Source organism: Thunnus maccoyii, chromosome 22, assembly GCF_910596095.1.
Source record: "Thunnus maccoyii chromosome 22, fThuMac1.1, whole genome shotgun sequence".
NCBI lineage: Eukaryota > Metazoa > Chordata > Actinopteri > Scombriformes > Scombridae > Thunnus > Thunnus maccoyii.
Window position 1 is genome coordinate 7,730,893 of NC_056554.1, and position 23,837 is coordinate 7,754,729.

At 40.4% G+C, this 23,837-nt stretch overlaps 1 protein-coding gene across 3 annotated transcripts in view; it reads right to left on the reverse strand.

The window, feature by feature from the left end:
• sema4f (sema domain, immunoglobulin domain (Ig), transmembrane domain (TM) and short cytoplasmic domain, (semaphorin) 4F) overlaps positions 1-23,837 on the reverse strand; it is a 105,446-nt gene that overhangs the window by 9,701 nt on the left and 71,908 nt on the right. For all 3 annotated transcript variants that reach the window (XM_042401198.1, XM_042401196.1, XM_042401199.1), the window contains 2 exons: positions 987-1,132; positions 312-371 (listed from right to left, as the gene is read on the reverse strand). In XM_042401198.1, coding sequence (XP_042257132.1) covers positions 312-371; positions 987-1,132 — 206 coding nt within the window. The remainder of the gene's footprint in view (positions 1-311; positions 372-986; positions 1,133-23,837) is intronic.

Genomic DNA, 23,837 nt, shown 5'->3' on the forward strand with positions numbered 1-23,837 from the left:
CCTGGATGTTTCAACAACATCATCACTGACAAGTTACAACAGGATTATTGGAGGAAATAGCTACTGTAAATACTGTGAGTCACTGTAAATCACTCCATATACAGTCATGAATGTGTGTTGGCAGCACCTTTCTTACAGCTCTGGGAATGAATACAGTACTTTGTGTGTTTGCATGAATTGCAACCATCATGTGATGCAGATGTTACTGCAAGCTGAATTGGACAACAGAAGAGGGTGTGTGAGAGGAAACAAACACACACACACACACACACACACACACACACACACACACACACACACACAGCTCTCACCTCCGTCTTTCCCTTTGCCACACAAGACTTCCTCTTCTCCTCTGGCACATCCCAAATAATCTGCAGCAAGACAAAAGAGAGACAGTAATAATATTAATGATGACTCCTTTCTAATAAACTGTACCCAAATCCTGAAACTGGCAGCTAAATTGAACTCAGCCATCATTTATTTCAGTATTTATACCTGTGTTTTTCCTGCTGTGACAGGTCAAAATAGAAAAAAGGACTGTTAGCTCGACAAATAAATGCATTTATGATGAATTATCCAGAGACTCCTAACCTCCGCCTACGCAAAAAACAGTAAAATTGATTTATTGACCCTGCAAACATCACTTAGCATTTTGAATCCAGTCTAATAGGCTCATATTTTATGATTAAACATAGAAATCCAGATCACTGCAGTCTAATCAATTTCTCTTTGCTCCAAGATCATATTTTATGGAAAGTTGTTCTAACTTTTTAAAATTTTTATGACAGAGAGAAAAACTAGTTGATCTCTTGGATGTAAATAAGACAAACATCATTCAAAAGCCCAGCCTGAAACTGTCTTCTTCAATTAGCAACATTAAGAGCCCTTAAACCTCTGTTCATGTTAAAAGTGGTTTACAGAGAAAATTGTTGATTTTACCCCTTTCATGCAAAAAACACACACACACAAACACACATCCCTCCTACCTTGCGCGGTGACTGGTTGAGCTTGTTGGTGTCTACAGCCAGTATAGCATCCCTGGCGCCAAGGAAGAGCATGCCTGTTGAGCGGTCCAGTAGGAAGGTGCTGAAGTTGGCCACGCCGCCGAACTTCTCTGGACCCAGAACGGTATCTGAGGACAGAGAGAGGTGAGAAGGAGGTGAGATTTTCTGTTTTCAATCATCAGCTCCAACATGGATTCTGCAGCCAGCTGGAAACAACTGCTGTCGACAGGAAGCTGTACAGACAAAATGGAACAAAATAAATCTGTTTATTTCCTCCTTTATCCAAGGAAATGTAAGAAAAAAAGGATGCCAGGAGGAGATCAATCAAACACCACATTATCAGCAAGATGTTCAAAGAGATAAAGAGATGAGGGATGAGAATAGTGGGGAGAGAAATGAGAGTGACCCATGTTTCACCCTACCCTCTCACACGATCAGAGCTCCTGATTAAACCCTTTAATCCCTTCTCAGTGTATCTCTTGATCATTCTTTTTCACTCTGTTTTTGTGACTTTTTTCTTATTTCCTCTCTTTAAAATCAGACAGACGACAAACAGCTATCTCCATTACTCTTGAAACGTCCGCCTGGATTTCTGTTTGCCTGGATTTCAAATATTGTTTCCTACATATTAATTCAAAGTCAAATCCACTGCAGGGAAAAATACAATAAACTAAATTATGCATAATCATGATATATAATGAATAATGCAATACTTGTACATAATACATGATGTGTAATCTCAGCTATATTTGTCTCCTTAATCTCAAAACTATCACATGAATCAAAATCCCAAAAGCTTCTGAATTGTGCTCCTGCTCTTGTTTCTCCTACTCTATCCCTCTGCCATGATCCACCACGGGACAAAGCTCTGTCTGCGTATGAATGTGTCTGTGTGTGTGTGTATGTGTGTTCATGTCCCAGCTGCTGGGAGGAAAGAGCACAGCTGTGTACTGAACTTTTTTGGAGTGGTGGTGAGAGAGAGAGTGTGTGTGTGTGCGCTCTGTGTGTGCATGTTTCTATATGTGTCTGAGGAAATTATCAGGTTTTTTTGAAGTCCAACAATAGTGATCTTTTTTGACCTTGATGAAAAAGGCCAGACATGCTCTGTGAAAGAAAAGAAAATTCACAAAGACAGTCTCATTTCCTATGAAGGTGGAACCAGTAATTGGTTTGTTAGTAGCTACATCCCGATGAAACGCCCACACACACACGCACACAACCTCAGCACACACTACAAAGAAAGGAACACATTGAGCCACAGATTAACTCATCAGGGGACAGATTAAAGACTAATGCTAATGAATAAAGCCGGTGAGATTAATTTAACCTCAAACAAACCAACCAGAGGTAAAAAAAAATATATTACTCAAACAACTAATAAAACATGACTAATGACCATAACAAAGCCAACACCCATATTTGCTCACGCACAAGCAACCACAGACTCACAACTTAATCCAATTTATTGCAACATAAACACACAAAAACATGAATACGTACTTGTTGTAATGTCACTCAAGCAAACTTGAACCAAACCGTATTTTTGACGACTCATGGCTGCTGATCTAGCAGCTAAGTAAGCTAAGCTAAGCTAAATAAGTTTAGATACAGTATGTAAGCAGGCAACTCTTCGCTAACATGTTAGCAAAAAGCATGTAACTGTAACACAAATCACTCCCTATTTACTTTATGGTGCACAACAGTATATTTACTGTCTGCCATCTTGTTTGAGTGTCTGTCCATCTGCTAACAGTCCCATAAGGCAATGTGCAGCATTTTAAAGATGCAAAGAGTACAGTAGTGCAACGCTACACGTGTCAGTGACGAAGTAAAATGACGATTATATTATTTAAGCGTCAGAAATCTAAATTTACTGCTCACTACTTGAGTAAATCGAGTGTCTACTATACTGGGAGTGATTTCAGACCGTCAGGCATAAACACTTACACACACTCTCCTCTACTTTATGTGCAAGTGTTAAACATACTAATAAGCCATTAAACAAACCGGAGAACAAACTTTTTCAAATTTTTCAACTTAATGTACTTTACAAGTACTTTACTCCATAAATGTAATTATTCACCTTCATATAATCAGAATAATTGCTCATGGGAATTATAAGCAAGTTAAGTAATCATTATAATTATAATTGGTTTATGATGATCACAAATTGAATTTGGAAGAACATGACCCCCAATTTGGCAGCAGTCGACTAAAAGATTCAAACCAGCACAATCATCCCGTGTTCCTGTTATAGTGGATGGTGCTCAAAATACCATATCAAGATATTCTAATAACTCGGCGTTGACATGGTTTTCCACTTAGAGAATGTCTGTGTGTCTGCCTGAGTTGTTCTCTGAGATAAAAAAAGACCCCAATACACTGACATCTGCCTGTAACTGAATCACAGACATCTTCTCTCCCCCTTCCTCCATCCAGACTCCCTCATCCAGTCAGTCAGTCTGTGTCTGTTTCCCGTAAAAATTCGCATGAATGTCATTTCTCATTCACTAAGAAGCCATCTGTTCAGCTAAAAGCCTCCTGGCAATCAAACAGTAAGCCGCGCTCTGATTTGCTGAGGGCCTCCACTTTCTGAAAATCAGCCAGTGTGAAAAGGGAGATTGCAGTCTGTTAAAGCAGATGCATATGACAGACAGAGGCACACACACACACACACATTTGTTCCTCAAATACAAAATAGCTGGTAATACTGTGTATGTGTGAGCCTGTTGATCAGGCGTTTTAGTGGTTTAGTGTCCTTCTTCTGCTTTTGCACCCTGATGAAATAAACACTTTCCTCCTCAATCTGTCAATCAAAGATGACTTCAAATGAAAGATGAAGGGGACAAAAAGGGAGGCAACAAAAACATTGGAGACCTTTCAGTCTCATTCTCTCTGTCTTCTTCTTTTCATCCTTTTGTCCCTTTTGTCTCTTCTCTTCATCTGCTCTGTCATCCATTTTTTCATCACCCTGCAGCCTCAGACATCACTTCTTCAAATTCAATCTACAGCCTCTGTCCTTCTGCTGGTCTAATACACACACACACACACACACACACACATATACGCTTCGATGTAGACATGAGTATTAGTGACACAGGCCAAAGGCAAGGTCTGGAGAGATGTCCTTGTAAACTGGTCCTCGCTGGCTGTGTAGGACATGACCACACACACACATATATATGCACACACACACATGCACACGGTGCCACCACCTGCTGTGCACCCTAATGTAGAGAGATGACTCCTAGAGCTACACCATCTGCCCTTCTCTCTCTCTCTCTCTCACACACACACACACACACACACCTCTAACCCTACACATCCAGACACACGCTCTAAAAAAAGGCATGACGCACAGCTCAGAAAGAAACAGAACATACAGTTTTCTTGTTTTTCATCTACTCTTTGTCTTTTATCTTCATGATGACATATATAGCAGTTTGTTAGCAGCACTTTTTGAATAAATTTGAGCTGACATGTGTCACAAGGGAGGAGAAGATGCTCTGCAGGTTGGGTAAATGCCTCCTCTTTGACAGCAGGAGCCTGCAGCTCACCACGTATCAAATATCACCTCCTGACTGTGTGTCTTTGTGTGCACATAGAGCACCCATTCATGTGTGCACATGTGATGTGTGCATGTGCAGATGTGCATGTGTGGTGGTAACATTATCTAAAGGCCACATGTTGCAGCAAAGAACAGCAGGCCAGGTTTTTCACTTAAAATGTCTAAAAATTTGAAGATATGATGCTAGATCTGTGAACAGAATTATTTAACAATGTAAACTGAGACTAGCTTTGTATGTGAAGCAGGTTGTTGCTGTGAAAAAGGCATGCTTACCCCCACATACCTTCCCTGTCCTTCCTAGATGAATTAATATTAAAAATAGGGCAGTGATAAATAAAGGGCTTTCTAAATGACACAACATGGATATAACTGGAACAATGAAAGAATGGGAGGATTTAACAGAAAATTAGGAATTGCGCATCAAAATGATTCAGAAGACGCCAGAAAACCTGGCAACCTGACATAGCCTTAAAAAAAATCACACCCGGGTATAATTTTAAAAAGCGACTGGTGTGAGTATAAATGAATAAGTAGTCCTAAAATACAAAATCCTCTCCCCTGCCATGAATCTTTCATTCATTATACATTAAACATGACTGAGGGGCAGCCAGGGAGAGAGACCAACAGAGTGTGTGTGTGTGTGTGTATGTGTATGTGTGTGTGTGTGTGTGTGTGTGTGTGTGTGTGTGTGTGTGCGGTGTCCATTAAGGGTTTAATAAACTGGCTTTTGCTCTAGGGGATCAACTCTAGTCTCTGGCTGCAGGGCATTGTGGGATCGGACCAACCAGGAAGTGATAAATTATACACCTCCCTCCCCTCATCTGTCAGTCAAAACTGACGAGATGGAGAGAAGAGATGCAGAGAGGTGCACACATGCTCCTGCCCCCACATTCGCTTAACACACACACACACACACACACACACAAACACACACACACACACGGGCCCCTACGGTGAGACAGGACACAGCTGCATGAGTCCCACACTCTGCAGAAACACACATTTATAGCAATATTATCCACTCAGCCATTTTCCAGCTGCTGTTTCCTCTGAATTGTTCCGCTGCAGCCGGAGGCAGACAGATGTACTCTACAGGTTAAAGGAATATACCAGCTTTTGGCAGACTATCCCATTAGGGGGCGCACCCATTAGTAGGCTCACCTACTCCATGCTAACACTTCAGCATGCATTATGTTGAGTGACAGCAGACAACTAGCATCATCCAAAGTGAGAAAACTGCCGTGTCGGTTGTTAAGGTTGACTGTGTTTTTTAAAAATACAACATAAATGATCAAAATAATGATGGTTTATTACTATTGTTGAAGTATTTCAGGTGAAAGACTACATATCTATTCCATTTGCAATTTTTTTACGATTTTTACACAGTTTAAACCTGCAGTGCAGAACTTTTACATACAAATGAAAGTCTGTTCCATTCAAGCCCTTGCAAAACAAGTTCACACAATGCTGATAACTTAAACGGGGATAAAATAATTTAATCATGTGGCTCTTCTAGACTTTCCAAATGTTATTGGACCAAATAGATTAAACTCTGATAGTGAAACATGAATACTGTGACGTGAGCAACTGTGTTCGCATATTCCCGTGTGTTTACACCTGGAGGATTAAAAAGTAAATCCACTAGAGGGCAGATAAATGCAGAATTATTAAACATATTTAAACATGGTGACACTTGAGGAGATAACATTGAGGTAAAGGCGCCATTGTAGATTTGTTTCAAAAACATTCCATATCCGTATCTTGCGGATGTGAAGTGATAAGTTTTGAGGACATGTACAACCACAATGAAATGCAAGGAACGCAGGGTAGCCATCGTGGGCAGGTGAATGCAGAGTTCAGAGAGTGAAATGGACTTCCACTGACTATATTCTGTTTGTGCTATGCGGACATGATGAAATTTATAATAAACAGTAGCTTCATTTGAATATAATTTATAACAGGAAAAACACAATGTGAGCTCCAGCCTCCAGACAATAAAAATGGTTACTTACATTGTGCTTGTGTGTATGTATATGTAGTGTTTGGTTAACCCCTTCTTTTTGTTCCTAAATGGCTCATTGTCTTCGCTTTGATTGATGACAGAAGGCAGCTATTCAGGCATATCCTGTTTCAAGAGCTGTTTCTAGAGTGTTAAAGTAAGACAGACGCAGGGGAGGGTTCGACAAAGAGAATGTGATTTGAAAATGCAAAAATAAAGACAAATAGGCCGGCCTGCATCTGTTGTTTAGACAAAATATCTTCCTGTAGACTTCTTGTTTGTCTCCAGTTGGAGAGACAAAATCATCTCATACCGTCATTTATCATGTGAGTCACAGAGATCAAGAGAGAGAGAGTGAAAGAGAGAAAGACAAGCCTCCTCTTGTAGTGGTCATGGTCATTTTCAGCCTTTTTTTCCCCAGTCAATAAATGGGCCTTACACAGCGATCAAAGCATCAAAGCTGTGTGCTCCTTAGATCTACAGAGAGAACACTCTGGCCATCATTTAGCTCCTGTTAGCATCAGTCCATACATACCAACACAGATGAATGCTACGCAACAACCAAAACATCTGTGTGACATTTTGTATGTATGGACACACTTGATGTTGAAAATGGTTAATTTCAAGTGTTTGCAGCTGCGGTTTTGTTCATTTACTGGCAATCATGCAACTGTGAACAACATTTCTTTTTATTCAATCTTTATTTAATCAGACAATCTCATTGAGATTAAGATCTCCTTTCCGAGAGAGACCTGAGAACAAGAAACAGTCATAAGACAAGAACACAATCAGCAGACAGAAACAACACAACTACACAATAAATAAGGAATGAATAAAAACATTTACAAGAATCATAAACATCCAAAGAGACACACTGCAGACAGAATACACAGTAGCCCAGATAAGATCAGCGCTTCATCTCTCTTAAAGACTGTATAGAAGTTTCTGAAATCTTAATTGTATTGTCAGGAGCAACTATGTCTAAACAGAAGCAGCATTAGACCGTAAAATGAAGACAAGCAATACATTTTACATGCTCTCACCAAATGTCGCAACTAAATGAAAAAATATATGTAGCGTCACATACCAAATATATGAGAGTATCCGAGACTAATATACCATAAAGAACAACAAGGTCACTCTTAACTCACGACTGAGTACACAGACACACTATAGAGTCCCGTAGCAAGGTCTCTCAACATCTTATTTTTCTTTTAAGCAAGATATATTACAGCCACAGTAAAGCTTTGCCCCTGTGCTAGTGTCTGCAAACTTCATCAAGTCAAATTTACTAGTTTGTCAGACCTTTTATGGTAGCTTTAATAAACTATAAAACCTATTTTGCCTCTGGAATAAAAATCTGAACGGTTGTCCTGTCAGAGTGAAGAGTCAGTGTGTGCATGACTGAACTGATTTCTTGCTAGAAAAACAATATACTGAGAAACTCAAATGATTTTTAGGACCCTAAGGCACCTTTCATAAACAGTTTATAATATATATGTAACTAATGGTTTTGTTGACTGCTAATAAAGCATTCACTAACAATTTGTAGATCAGTTAGAAACCATTAATAAGAACACATTTTAGGTTACTAGATTGCAAAAAACATCTCTTTGGCGAGTGTTTATTCTTTCTATTTGGTAATAGTGCCGTTATAAAAGTTGGTAATAAATTAATAAATGTTTTTGTGATAATCTATTCAATCTGCAGTTATAAATGTGAGTCATTGTAATTTCTTCCTGATGAATTTAAGAGGTACGAAGACAAGTGTGAAGGAGGGTAAACACCGGCCACAATGATTTCTCACAACCTGGTGCTCTGATCAATGGCTTCCAATGGATCTACAAAACATTAATCACCAGTATATTAAAGTCCCCCTCCACTCAACAATGTGTTTAGCATTCTGTTACTTCACTTGTGCGTTTGAGCTTCACTGTGCAGAGTTTGACACTAGAAGCTCACATTTTCACATTCTGCTGCTGAAGGAGGAAAGTTTCTCTGTGCTTGTCTTACATCTGAGGTTAAGATGTGTGCCTATAAGTAAAATTCGTGACATCACAACTAGCATCAATTGTGGTCCACTATGCAACTTACAATGAGTGTGATGTGGAAACTTGAAGCCTCCAGTGCACATACACTGTGAATGGGCTTTTCACTGAGGTTGGAAGTATCTTGTGTCCAGCAGTGAAACGTTTGAAATGAGGGAAAATGAGGAGATGTAATTTTGAGGATTTAAATTGGATAATTTAACTTTTTTGAGGATTACTTTTATATATCCCAAACATGTCTTTTAGCATTAATAAAGCTATAGTTACAACTCATAAATCCTTTATAGAGGGTGCCTTTTCATAAAGTAGTCCATAACCACTATCTGACCTCCCTCCTCTCCACTCAGAGGTGAAGAATAAAATACACCAAATGACCCTGACACACAACGCCAGCCTCTTCTTTGAGGTTCTGCTTCGCTGGTAGCAGCGACACACACATACAAACAAAGTTATAGTCCTGAGGGAACCAGGAGGATTACCAAGCAGAAAGAAAACAGGGTGAGAGAGAAGAAAAGAGGAGGACTAGAAAAGATGGAGGAGAAGAAAAGCATCACAAAGTAAATGATACAAGGACACAGAGAGAGAGAGGAATAAAGATGATGGGGAGCAGAGCTGGAGGGAGGAGGAGATCCAAGGTTGCGGTGGCTGATTGCCCACTTCATCACTTAATGCTCCGCTACTCTTCTTCTTCTGTGTCTTTTTATTATTCCTTGTTTCCTCCTGGCGTGTGCCGCTGTGTGTAGTTGTGCGTGTTTATATTTGTATGATTTTCCATGAGTTAAAAAAAGCAATAATGAGGATGCTGACAAACAAATTCCTTTGTGTGGATCTAAATTGCTATACGTTAATCTCTCTCGCCCCCCCCCCTTCTCCCAGTTTCCAACCTCCCACTACCTTTTCCGCTCCCCCAATTTCTCTCCCACCCCCAACCTCTCTCTCTCTCCCTCTCTCTCTTGGGTAGGAGGCTGCTGGCTCTGGGTGATAAGCAGTAGCACTACTAATCAGGCTTGCCCTAAATTCGCCCATGCCCCGCAGGATTAGCATGTGCATGTGCGAGTGTGTGTGCTATGTGTGTGTGTGTGTGTGTGTGTTGGTTTAGAAGCCCAGCGCCTGCAGCAATCACCAGCCCTCACACAGGAGGTGCGTGTACATGAGGCCTAGTGTGTGTGCGTGTGTGTGTGTGTGTGTGTGTGTGTGTGTGTGTAACGGAGAGAGTTTCTGTATGAATGAGTCACTGAATCAACACAATCCAGTTATTTTTATCTTACAGTAAGACTGTACTTCTAGATATAATAAAGCCATCCTGTTGCATAATATAAATATCTCAGCATAATCCTACGCAATCATGAATCTTTAAATATCAAAGAATATCTTTTGTTGTATATGAGGAGAGAGAAAGAAATAAGAGGAGGCAGGATGGCATTAAAAAGGATGGTAGACTTAATATAAGGGTATATCATACAGATTCAGGACATCTCGTATTGCCCTCTATAGGATAGTGTGAAAATAAAATTAATGTTTAACAGTCAATATGTAGTAAAAACATTTGGTATAAACCCTGAAACCTTACCGGAATCTTAACACTAAAAATCTACAATTAAATCTGACATAAACCTTTGTAAGTGTATAGTACAGTAACATCTTTCCCACAAAGACACACACACACACACACACACACACACAGGTTCACCTGCCTCTCTGTGTTTAGGTTTTGGCCGGTGGATTCAGACTAAACAGTGACAGAGTCAGTGTCTCCAAAGACAAGCAGAGAGGAAGCAGCCATAACATCTGTTACACTTAAACAGTGGTTCCGAACCTTTTTGGCTTGTGAACATGAAGCAATAGCTACTTGTGACCCCACATCACAGGCTGTGACCTCAGTGTCAACGTGAATCCACACTAAACAAAAGAGCAGAACGTTTCATCTGAAGGATATGTAGAGGCATAACATGAAAGCGCCAGTACATACGAGAAAAAAGCGACACAACGAAAACGAATGAAGCAATGAAGAAAACAGCGCAACAGGTGCTGTGATAGAGGATGGAGGGCAACTGCCGGCTACTAATCATAACTGTAAACCGTTACTGAAAGATGCTAATGCTGCAGCTGAGGAGAGTCCCAGGACTAATAATTCCTGAATACGCCATTGCAGCTCATGTTATGTGCTCACTTCTGTAATATTGTTGCTACAGATGTTTTCCCTCGGGTGCAGTGAAAACAACAGAGAGGTATCCGGGCAAAAACCAAATGGCGTGGGATTAACCCACTTCTGCCAACACCACAGGGACAACTAAGAATACATACAGCACGCACACACTCCACCTAATGTGTTTGGCTGGTGGCAGCTGTAAATTGTGAGCTTCAGTTTGTGCTGACTATTACATTCATATATTTTATTGCAACTACATGTGAGGTTGTGTGCATACATGTACAAATAGCTTTAATTTCATCTGCAGTTCTTCCAGCCTTAAAACGTAACGAAATGTCTTTATCCGCTGCACACACAACCATATAGAGACCCCACATATTTCTCATTAAAACAGCAGAAACCTCACAGTTCTAGCTAACATCTGCATGTGGTGGCACTCTCTCTCTCTCTCTCTCACACACACACACACACACACACACGCAAATGGTGAAGCAACAGCTGGTCAGTGTCACATGAGGGTCACTGATGACCTCTGGGGTCACAGGGCAAAGGTTAGAATTGACATGCTGTTCAAGCTGGAAGATCAATAGGAACCTATGAACCTATATGCACAGACACCAACACACACTCTGCTCAGTTTAGTATTAAATCAGGACTTTTGCACATCAGAACTCATGTTTTTTTCAGTGTCTCAATTGGAAAAGTGCAAATTAGTTTTTTTGAAAAGAAGAAATATTTTATAAATGGCAAGCCTAAAAAAAACTCATCACAAACATTGGATTGAGGCTGCAGAGAGCTTTGATTTCATCAATATTTGATACGGTATCTTTAAATCTGACATAAAAGCGGAATTTTTTCCAAAATGACAACTTTCTCAAGCAGTTTTTATCTTATTAACGTGACTGGTAAATGCTCTGAAACAACTCTTGGACCACAAACTATCTCTGATCTCCTTTCCATGGAAACAGAAATGGACACCGCAGAGACAGAAACTATGATGAAGGTCAAACAAGGACTAATAAAAGAAGTGAATGTGAGTACCTGTGTGTCACAGGGAACTCCAGTGACCTTAAATGTGACCACAAAACCAAATGGCCCATTTCTGATCGTGACAATGTCAACCTACACAGTTCAACCACATTTTCACTTTGTCACCCCCTGTTGTGGTTTCGAGACACGAAAAGAGAGACAGTGATCATAAAAATGGACAGTTAATTTAAAAAAAAGAGAGAAAGATGGGCTTTGGGAGATGGGAGAAGAGGTTTTAAAAGCGAGCCAGCAGCTTGTCTGTTAGTGGAACAGATAGTAATCGAGGCTAATAGGGAAGGGAGACTGAGCTAATCAATAATAGATACGTCAATTAGCTGCCTGCTGGCCTGGATGGCTGAGAGGAGAGGGATTTTGGATTTTGTTGACAAGGCATTAGTGTAATGGGTATGTGAACTATTTGTTTTTATCTCCCCTTTTCTTTTTCTGTCCTCTCTTCACATATTAAACTCTGAATCATCCACACTCTTCTCACTATTCCTGTTTTACTCATGATGTCATCACTCATGCCCTCAGACAAGAATCAGGGGTTAAAGGTCATGTCATTAATAAGTAATTTGATAGTGTCTCAGACAGGAACTTAAAGAGGTGGAGTGTGTATGTGTCAAGAGCAAGTGGGAAGAGTTTTTCCTATGTCAACACTAATGACTAATGACAAAGGTTAATGATATATAAGTGCATGACAACTAAGTCTAGCACTTCATCACACAGTGGGTGGAAACACAACATGGAACAATTAAAATGTGGCAAAATACGGGGCACACACTGGTCCTGCACATGTCTTGTTAACATTTGTAGAAACCAAAAAGGTCTATCTGGGGGTGGGGGGGAAAGTCTTCCATCCACAGACCCACAGAAACACACACACATTCACACACGCATACCAGGTGACATATACCCACATCCTCAATACCACAACCAAACCCCCTAATCACACAAGCACAAATGTTCTCATGACTGTCTGCTAGCATGGACCACATTTGTTTCCATCTTTTCCATCACACGTTATCTTGAAAGTCAAACTCTATCGTCAGGCAAGTGGACAAATTCACGTTCAATGACAGTTACTACTGCATGGTTAAGATTAGAGATCCATAACAAACCTCTCTTTAAAAGCTGATACGTGCGTTGGAAATGGCACATATTGACTCCATGTTTCCTCCAAAACACCCCTTGTGCTCATGATGTCTGGGGCCGAGTCAATTCTCCACAACAGAACAAAGTAGCCAGTGTATTGAGCTCCATTTGGCCACTGACAGAGACTACAGATCAAAGTACCCAACATTTAACCAGTGACAAGTGACTGTCCCTGAGGGGATGTGTGTGTGTGTTTTGTGAGAGGAGCTGTGACTATGCATGAGTGCGTCTGCCAAAATGCTTGAAGCCTTCATTACTGCCATATATAGTGCCCAAGTCAGTGTTAAATGTTTAAATGAAATGTGGATTGAATATCCCTCAAAAGTCTATTAACGCTATAATATTGTGTCTTATTATCCAACAGCCGGCACTAATCTTTCCCTCATTTTCCTCTCTCTCCTTGGCCTTCCTCCCCATAGAGGAGGGTCTGGTGGCTCTCTGAGCCCCAGAATGGCTCCCCCTGTATGGATAGAGATGCTCTCAGTGCCCTCTGTCCCTGTTGGTTCTCCATTTCTCTCCTTTCATTTTCTGTCAGAGTTAAGAACAATGGCTGCATTGTTAGCGAGACACAAGAGACTCTCACATTACGGAAATAACTGCTTCTTTCTGTACATTGGACTCTGAGCTACATGTGTTCCTTAGTGCGTGTCACACGGTTAAAAATCATACAAACACACACCTCAGCGTGTGGGTGTCAGTGTATTTATATTAGAGGTTCCACTCGAGTAGTTCTCACCAGACACTGACACAAACATGACACCCTCTTTGACCTGTGACCCCTCTCTCCGTGACGCCTGATCCTTTCACACACTTTTAACACCACAGCAGCTGATAACACTGTGGAGTCAGTATCATTGTGTGTGTGTATGTGTGTGTGTGTGTGTGTGGGGCGGTAGTGGGAGGACGATGACCTTGCAGCTGTACAGAAACCAGTCTCGCCAAACAACATGATGAAAACATGGAGAGATTCCAAAACGCAGAGGCAGAAAGACAGAGGATGAGAGAGAAAGAGATGCCTCCTTTTGTAGAAATACAAAATCCTGCCCTTCCTCTCCTCTTTAGCTCTCTTTCCTCCTCTTTTTCCCTGCTGTCCATCTTTTCCTCCATACTTGGCAGGTTTATCAAGGTCAGCTGGATCACAGTTTGTTTAGATGCTCCTTCAAATCGAATTTGTTAGCAGTTCACTACCTCCCTCTCTATGAGTGTGTGTGTGTTTGTGTGTGTGTGCACTTTTAGAAGCTATTTAGCATACCACCAAATCACACAAGAGGGACTCCACAGGGGGTAAGAAAGAGAGAGGGAGAGAGGGAAAGAAGAGGAAGAGGCACTGGGGAATCTGAATAAATAAAAGGTACTATAAAGAGTGAAAGGAAAGGGGAGAGAGAGGGTGAGCGAGAGGGAGAGAAGTAGAGAGAGGCAGAAAATGGGCGAGATGGGGAGATGAAGAGAGAGAAAGGAGAGTCCAGGAAGTGAAGAGCAAACACAAAAATGCCATCTGCACCATTGCCGGAAAAAGTCTGTGATTGTGCCAACAATTCTCATCATGGTACTAAAATGAGCAACTGACAACATATTGTATCCAATGAAACAGACTATACAGTATCGGGAAGTGTTTCTCTAGGATAGTGAAAATATCAGTGTTCATTGATGAATGTCGTGCATCAATGTTTAGGACAGTTTGTGATTTACTATCAGATCTGCAACTAACATTTATCACCATAACCGATTATCAGTTTTAAAAAAAAATTGAAGTTTCCACAATACAGTAAATTTGCCGTACTGTATGTGTTAAGAGTTGACAGTGTGATATATCCAATTAATTCAATTTGTGAGAATCAAGTTACTACAACGCACACAAAAAGTTTACTTTCAGTCAAAAGGTAACGTAGATGATAGCTGTTTGACTCACCACAGTCCTGAAACTGTGATGTGAATAGTTTCACTGTGTGTGTACCTGCCGCAGTTGACATGACTCATGACTCCCCGTGTCTCCAGACTCCAGGTGGCTAGCTGGAGTCTGGCTATCTTGTGGAAAATCTAACAGTGACATGTACAAAGTTTGAAAGGAATGAAAAAAGACTCTGTGCACTGCATCATCTCTCTGGTTACAAAGTCATGGGAATCAGCTGAGCAGTGTGATGATTCTACAGTTGTCATTGTGTCTCTGCTATTATTATTACTGTTTATCTGTCTGCAGACAACAGGCCGACGTCTTATCTAAAAGCACAAAAGGCAGGAACAGATGAATTAGTGTACAAACTTTTCCGCTGAAAAGCGTCTGCTCTGTGCTGAAACTGTTTTTTTAACTGGACGTCTGTGTTCTATTTAGTTGAAGCGTCAAGCGCTGACAGTGACAGTCCAAAACAGCGTGTGTTAACCTTTATTTTTAAATACAGTTTGCATAACAGTGACAGCCGTGCAGATGGTGGCGGTCTATTCTTGTTCAACTCTTTATATTATTAGCAGAAGATATGACGTTCTGATCATGTTTTATTCTTGCTGCATTTTGCAGAAAAAATAGATTCAAATCATGAGCCATCCCTACGCTTGAACTCACTTATTCTCTTACTGAATACAGGTATGCAAATTAACCTGTATGAATAGCAGCAATCACTATAAATTACTACTCACTCTAGTTATATGATCATACAAAATAGCAACCTTTTCTAAGATTCTGAATATCCATATCCAGATGAAAGTCTGTTTGTAACCTGTTGTATTGCTTGTACAGCAATCCTTGTCTCTCTCTCTCTCTCTCTCTCTGTATGGAGCAATAAGGCATGAACTCACTGACCTGAGAGAGACACGGAGAGCGAGAGAAAGATGGAAATTGCACAGTAGACAGATACAGCATTGTAGTGAAGCGAGGGACATTTCTTGAGCCCCCTTTTATGGGCAGGGCTGCTGTTGTTCAGTGTGTGTGTGTCTTAGGTGATATATAGCAGTAAAGGTCAATGGGTTAAGTGCTCTGTGCATATGAAATGGGTGCTGAGGGTTCCTGTGTGTCTACAGATCTGATATCTCTACCTGTCCTGCAGGCAACTCTCGGGATCAAGAGACCAAACTGGAAGAGCAGATGGAGCGTCGAACAACATGCATCTCTGTTCCAGACATCAGTGTTTTAAAGACTTATTGATCTGGGTAAGTTGACTAAAATCACACTCCAATCCAGGACCATGAGTCATATGGAGAAATAATTACCTTTAATTGAAAGTCTGACTTTTGTATGTCAATAACCACTGCTGATGATGGATATCGCAGATGACAGATGATGTTGTTTGTTTGATATTTGTGATTCTTCTGGGTTTCAGTGTTTTCTAAATGTGCCATGACTGTCTAAACACTTTTTCTGGAGCTTTTTCACAGCGGGAAGAGCAAAACGCTGGGGAAACATGGAAATAATATGTTAATAAGTAAATATTGGCTATTAAACCCACTTGTGTTGTCCAAGAGCACACAGGAAAGCAGGAAAGTTTAAGCCAGAAAATTAATTCTAATGTGTAAATTGAGACAAACATCTAAGAAAAACACTATTTTGACTCAGCTACAAATATTTTGTTTACACTGGATGGAAAATTTGTTGCATGAAAATACAGCATTCTAAAAATGACAGCTTTCCAGGAAATTAATGAAACACAGCTTTTAATTTGGCTGGACATCAATTCTCCTTAGAAGTTTAATTTTTGCTGGATTTTCACAAGCTCAAAGGTTATTAAACTTTGCCATTTAATCTTAGAGGGAGATCAGGGAGGCAATATGATGCAGCCAAATGGCCGTTTTGGGTGTCACGCTATCATTCAGCTCAAATAAACACAGAAATTAAAAGCTCATCAGCCTGAAGGCATTTTGGAGATTGGAGATTACCAAGAAAGGGCAAAAGAAAAGCGAAACGTTTTGAGAATTGTGTATGTGTGCGCGTTATGTCATCAATCCCTGACCCCAAATCATTGTCTACTTTGGGTTTTGTTGTTGTGTTGAATGACTCATGGAGCCACACCTCTTACACACAAACAGTCAGCCATGAATAAAACATGTGTTAAGAGATCGGGGTGTGTGTATGTGTCTGTGATTATGTGTCACAAACAATAGATCCGTGCAGAGTCGTAAGGGATGAGCGCCCTCGTATACGTCTATGACATACAGTCGCCTTTATTTATTCATTGTCTGCCATAGTCAAAGCATCGCTGACACAGAAACAGCGAGAGCCTGAGAATGCTTTTGACCAAGCGCTTGTTGGATCATTGAACAGATTCTGACCGCCCACACACACACTTCTTCTTTTTCTCTCTCAAAGCTCTCGTTTTCATCCTTCTCGCAACAATTTCTGACACATTTTGCGTGTCAACGCTATGAACGCCTTCAAGGAGAGACCGTCCAAAAGCGTGTGACATTGTACAGTCCATCGCGTTGACGCTACAAAGACACGCGAAAAACATAGAGCTCTTGGAGACATTTTTTTCCATTAGACAAGTTGTTTGACATGTTGTAAAAGTTCATACTGAACCCTTACAGAGATCATATGTTTATCAGTGGTTTTATACTCCTAAATGTTTCTTGTTCACAGCACCAATATGAACATTATCCTCTTTTTTTTGCCATCGTTGTATGGACAAATGAGTCATATAACATCTACAACCAAATACTGCAAATATTGACAAAATAACTGAAATAATTGCATACTGTAGATGTTTTCCACAAGCAAACTGTATCAGAAAATAAGGGAGTCTAGGCACATGTGTCAGTCCTAATGTGTGTGTGTGTGTGCGTGTGTGTGTCAGATCAGCACGATTCCTATCATCAAACGTGATGCAGCGAGTCATACATCTCTGAAAATGCTGAAAATGTGTGCCTTTGTATGTGCGTGCATCAGAATGATCCTTATCATCAGATATTGTGCTGTCAAAAGTCACACATCTCTCTGTGTGTTGGCTGGAAACGCTGAAATTGTAGGCCTGCATGTATGTGTGTGTGTGTGTGTGTGTGTGTTTGTTCTCAGCTTGAGGAAGATGATATGTGACAGTAATGAGTATCTTCATTGAGACATTAACTTCTACAGAAGGTAATCATCGACAGGTGAGAAAATAATCTTACGTAACACACACGTTTTACACATTTTTAAACACAATGAGAGCTTGGACCTTGTACCCTAAACAGACATGCACACACACACTCACACACACACACACAGGGGCAGTCGACATTTAAATAAATGATGTGCATTATTTCCACATGGCTGAAGCTCCTGTGCTGATTCACTGCAGTGTCAGTGAGCTGAAGTACACACACACACACACATGCACACGCACAAACACAGTAGTAATCTCATGAATATGTGTAAATACACACACACACACACGCCGCATGCACACACCATTAAGCTCCACTGAAACATTAAACATGAAGCACAGTGTTTTCATGTACTCAAGTCTCTGATGTTAAAGGCAGTTAGAAGCATTTTAACTCAGAGGGAGGAGTGAGAGAGTTAAAGGCGGATTGTTTATATGAAACATTTAAAGTGAGGCAGAAGAGAGAGGTGAGATAAAGTTCAGCCAGCAGATCTCAGGCCTTTTAGAGTTTCAGTATATGACGAGTGGCTGTATATGACACTGTTGTCTTCTCCTGGAAATGTTGTCACTCCAGCTTCATACACTCGCAGATAACAGGAAACCCAAGGTGGATTGAGTTGCATGGTCAAGTTTAGTTCATGATCTGAACTTCCCTGTAGGGGGAAAACAGCCCCTAACACAGAGGTACAGTTTAAGCTTCAGTGTGTATCTTTCTGTCTTTGCAAAGAGAGGTGTATTGTGAGTTGCACATTCCCCTGTCTGTCACTATCCTGCTCCAAAACGCTCGTCACTCATCTTGATTAGATGTCAACCTGAAATTGCCTCCAGCCTGGAACAGAAAACCCTCATTCTTAAAGCCACTTCAGGTGGTGAATTGGAAGAGGACAGTGAATCTGCAACAACAAAAAACCAATCCTTTTGTGTAAAACAAGCTTAGGTTAGGTGTTTTTGCTTTAAATTCCTTACTACCCACAATCCTGCCGTAGATTGGAAATATTGGATCCAGACTGACCAACAGAAGAGACTAAAAGAACATCAGGATGTCTGCTGCTCTGATTTTGACCATTCTCTTGGGAATAATAATAAATATATTTAAGCAAATATCTCTCTTCTGTCTTTCAGGAAGTGAGAAACATCTTGCAGGTGTTATTTACATCCATTCTGTCTGCATCCAAAGACTGTAGCTAACAGTCATGTATCTATTTCAGTAAAGAATGAACTGAAGCTTAAAGTCTTAAATATTTAAAATACAAAGATATTTCTCAATCTATAAAGCCCAGTAATCCCATGAATCAACAGATAAGACATTCTCTCTCTCTCACTCTCTCTCTCCCTGCATCATATGATTAATGCCTGACTAGAAATCAATACCCTCAACTCCGACATGTGGGTGGATGAGAGTGAAGGGTTCTCCACTTACTGCACTGTGAGCGTTCCACATGCTCTGTGAGCAACCATTTCCACACTTGGATAAATGTTTATAAGTTCAAGACAAGAATCTAACAGTGAGAGCTGGAAAATAGCACAGACACTTAGCTGTTTGTCTCTGACGGCCTTTACTGCAGGAAACGTCCGCTTTCTTCTTCTCTACGCTATGTGGGATATTGATGTGAAACTGTAATTGGCAGCGCATCATGGCTACACAAAAATACACACATGAACATACATAAATTCTATATTTGCCTGCAGGGTCAAGATAATGTTAGTTTGACATTTAGAAAATATCGGTTGTTGAGAGGGAGGTGCAGAAGCGAGAGACGGTCAGATGGGAAGATAGAGGCAAATGCTGTAAGTGTGGTAAGCGCACAAACACACACACACGTTGTGGACACATGTAGATGGATGTTGGGTTTCACCTCTCTGCGTCTCTACAGACCGCATTACCCATAAGCTATTCCCTCCCCCACATTCAGGCCTCATATAGAATGTGATAGCTGCATTCTCATATCTCTCTCTGCATACATTGCTCTTCAGTCACGTATGATCCATTTTAAAATACTGTATCTGTATCTTTCAGTGTGTCTTATGTGCTCGATGTGTCTTAAAATACTTTTATGTTATGCAGTGTGACACTGAAATAAAAATGTACTTGTACATATTTCTTTTTACAAATAGACAGTTTCCTTGCTGAACTGAACTGAACTTCTGCTCGATGCACTTATTAGGCAGGCTGCATCAGTCAGAAACTAACGCTCATGATAGGACTGGGTGAAAAAATCTTCTGAAATGCATCATTATTTTATTTTGCACAAACAGCTGAACTAGCAGTCATACTGTGCCTAAATAAAATACAATCCATAATACCAAATAATGATTATATATAATCATTATAATGATTATATATAATCATTATAATGATTATATATAATCATTATAATGATTATATATAATCATTATTTGGTAACTAAGTTAAACAAAAATGAGAAAATGACAAATATGACATGAACTTTTGGCGCTTGACACTTGGTGCTGAGGGTATATTTTGGGTGCAACTCAAAAAGCATTGAGTTAGACAATCAGAGAACTCATACTGTTTTAGAGGTATGTTCAAGTAAGAGTATAAATAAAAACCATACATGATGTGTATACTGTATGAGCTGTTGCTACCAAATCCACTATGCCATTTTGGACAACAGGACCAATGACTATGATCGATAGAGGATGCAAATGTTTGAGACCATGTAGGCCATTTTTCACGCACTTTTTTGCTCAGCGTTTATTTATCATGTAGATGTAGAAGCTCAGTTACAGTAAATACAAAGTAGATTTTGCTTACTGTGCACAGCAGCACAGTTCATTTTCCTGGGCTTCGATTAATGTTAATAAAATCCTGACAGGTACAGATTGTGGTGAGCATTGACACACCGGGGCGCACGCACACACACACACACACAAGTCTAAACACTTGAACACAGTGGGTCTATGTTTAGTCGTTAATCATGTCAGTCAGGTTGCCTCCATCCATTTATCTATTCCCTCACCCCTTCCCACACACACACACACACACACACACACACACACATAGTGACAAATTGCTGACATGAGGAGAATATTCCAGTGTCTAGAGATGAGATTCCCAGTCCCATGAGTCCAGCCCCCTAACCTGATTTCATATATCTTCCTCTTTTACTCCTTCTCTCTCTTGCCTGCACACACACTCACAGAGTTTGCGAATGTATTTGTGTGTGCCTGCGTGCACGAGTATGTGAGCGCACATCTTCGTGTGCAAGGGTCTTAAGGTCATTTCCCACGATGCCCCCGCTGCTCTAGGCTCCTCTGTGACGTCATCGTCACTCTGGGCGACAAGGGGAAATAAAGAGGCGGGGCTTTCCTTCCTGACCCTCTCTCCAATACAATGGAGACGCACACTCAGTTGTGGCGAGTGCAGGAAAAGCTCCCGCATGGGTTTATGCAAAGATGGTGTGTTTAAATGTGTGTGTGTGTGTGTGTGTATGTGTGTTTTATGAACTCCACTCTGCTGTTCCTGTTGGAAGGAGGAGTCATAAATACAAAACAACAAAACACACAACACCAGATCTTAAGGATTTAAGGCTTGAATCATTCCCATAAGAAACAGGAAGCAGAACTAAATCTGAAGCACAGGTGCTCGTGTGAGTAAAGAAATTAGGTCAAAAAAACAGAAGTTGAAGGTTTTGTTTCAGTTCATCTTTAATAACCATGTTTACTGTGAAAATAACCTGGGAAAAGCACGGATAATGTCATCACTGTATCGTCTGCGTGTCTGACTGACATCTGAGAGGAAGTTAAGTGAGATAATGACAGCAGACAGTGGTTTTTGCTACTAAATATGAGACAAAAACATTTACAAAGAATTTCGTAATTTAAAAAAAAAAAAAAAAACAGGAACTGTTGCCAATAAATTCAGTGGAAACTGTCTGCGGATTTTCTTGTAAATTGTAAACCTTTCTTGTTAACCTTCTCAGGTTTAAAGGCAGAAACAAGTTTGGCTGCTCTTTTGCACTTTTCATGTGGCTCATTTTATCCGGCTTTTCTGAGAAACTTCATAATAGTGCAGGCGTGTGAACAAGGTCATGAACTCTCTCTCACACACACACACACACAGACACACACACACACACACACACACACAGAGACAAATGAATTTAAATCAGGATTGACTAGTTTTTGACTCTACTGGTTTTTCGCAGAAGAGTAACCAATCTTTTAAAAGAAACGCATCTGTTTAAACATGTTTCACTCGACCTTCAAATGTCCCAGTGCATCCAAAAGTTGCTTTTTCCCTGCTGCCAGAAGATGCTGACCATTATAGTATACAAGACTAAATGAGGTCCTCTTGTGATGCTCTGTGAGCTCTCAAAATCTTCCACTAATCTAAAATGAAGAAAAAATTGGGAGAAAACACAAATGAGCTGCTTATTATGCACCAGAGTCATTAGTAAGTAAAAAAAGAGCAATGCAATGGCATTTTTCAAATTAGATTTTCACCCTGATTTTGAAAAGCCTGTTTTTAATAGTCAATAAACACAAGAGGAAATCCCTGATTATTTTTAATACTAAAAAGAAGCCTAAGTATCATATAGAAAGATACACACAGAGGAGATTTAACATTAGCAAACCATATTCACTAGGATAAGGAGATTCACACACACACATACATGTATACATACAGTACACTTGCCTTCAGGCTGTTTTGGAGAACCTGTATCCCCAGGTGAAATCCGCCTCCTCACACACACACACACACTTGCAGGACCTGCTTTACAACTGTCCTGATAAAAGTGCATATCTGTGTGTTGAGTAAGACCAAAACTGGGTCAGCTTGGGGGGGTCAATCATCAGCTACAACCTGCTAGCTTGTTACAGTGCCAAAAACATATTAAGGAAGAGAGATAGAGAGAGAGTTTGTGGTTGTGGTGATACAACCGCACAGTGTCAGGTAGCTAATTACATTAGTCTTTTCCTGGAATGCAACTTCTACAGTGGCAACATCCTCCATGTGTTTCCTCTAAACTGCCTGGCGAATAACAGGCATTCTGCTCCAGGACTTGACCTCTTTTTTTTTTTTTTTAAATGCATCATTCCTGCTTGCACCATCACATGTGTGAGATGTGTGCTTGTAGAAAGACTGTTCAGATTTCCTACTGTAATAATGTTGTCAAGGGTGCAGGATTAATATATATATATATATATAGAGAGAGAGAGAGAGAGAGAGAGAGAGAGAATGTTTTGTCCATCAACAGCCACGTGTTCTTTTGAAGTGTCCTTGAGCAGAGACACCAAATAATCACGTGTTCACTCCATGAAACTGTACAATACATCAGTTTAATGTTTAAACTATGAAATATTGGCTGCTGTAAAATTAATAAAACACAGCTGTGGGAATACATCCCGATTTCGCCTCTATAGTGACACTGACCAGCATATTTACAGTTCTAATGAACCAGTTTTCCATATCGTCATCATGGTGGCTCTGTTCCTCCTCCAAGTGGTCCGATGTGTGTGCTGCTTCATTAGCACAAAGAGGCATGAGTCAGCGCAGTGCAGCAGCATCACAACACAGGTGATTTACGTTCACTTCACTATGCTGCAGTCTTTAACTCCAGATCAGAGCGAGGACCTCGCTAAAGTTCAGCTGAGTAAAAAAAAAAAAAAAAAAGGGGGAAGCAGCAGCCAGGACTTTATAAAGTATTGAAAGGATGATTCTCATTATATCCTCCCTTAGCCTGAGGAGACTCTGTGCTGGAACAAAAACTCCAGAGAGCTGCTGTGTCGTTACATAATCTGCACTACAGATCAGTCATTCATGTGTGAAGACAGTGTGTGTGTGTCGGGGTGGG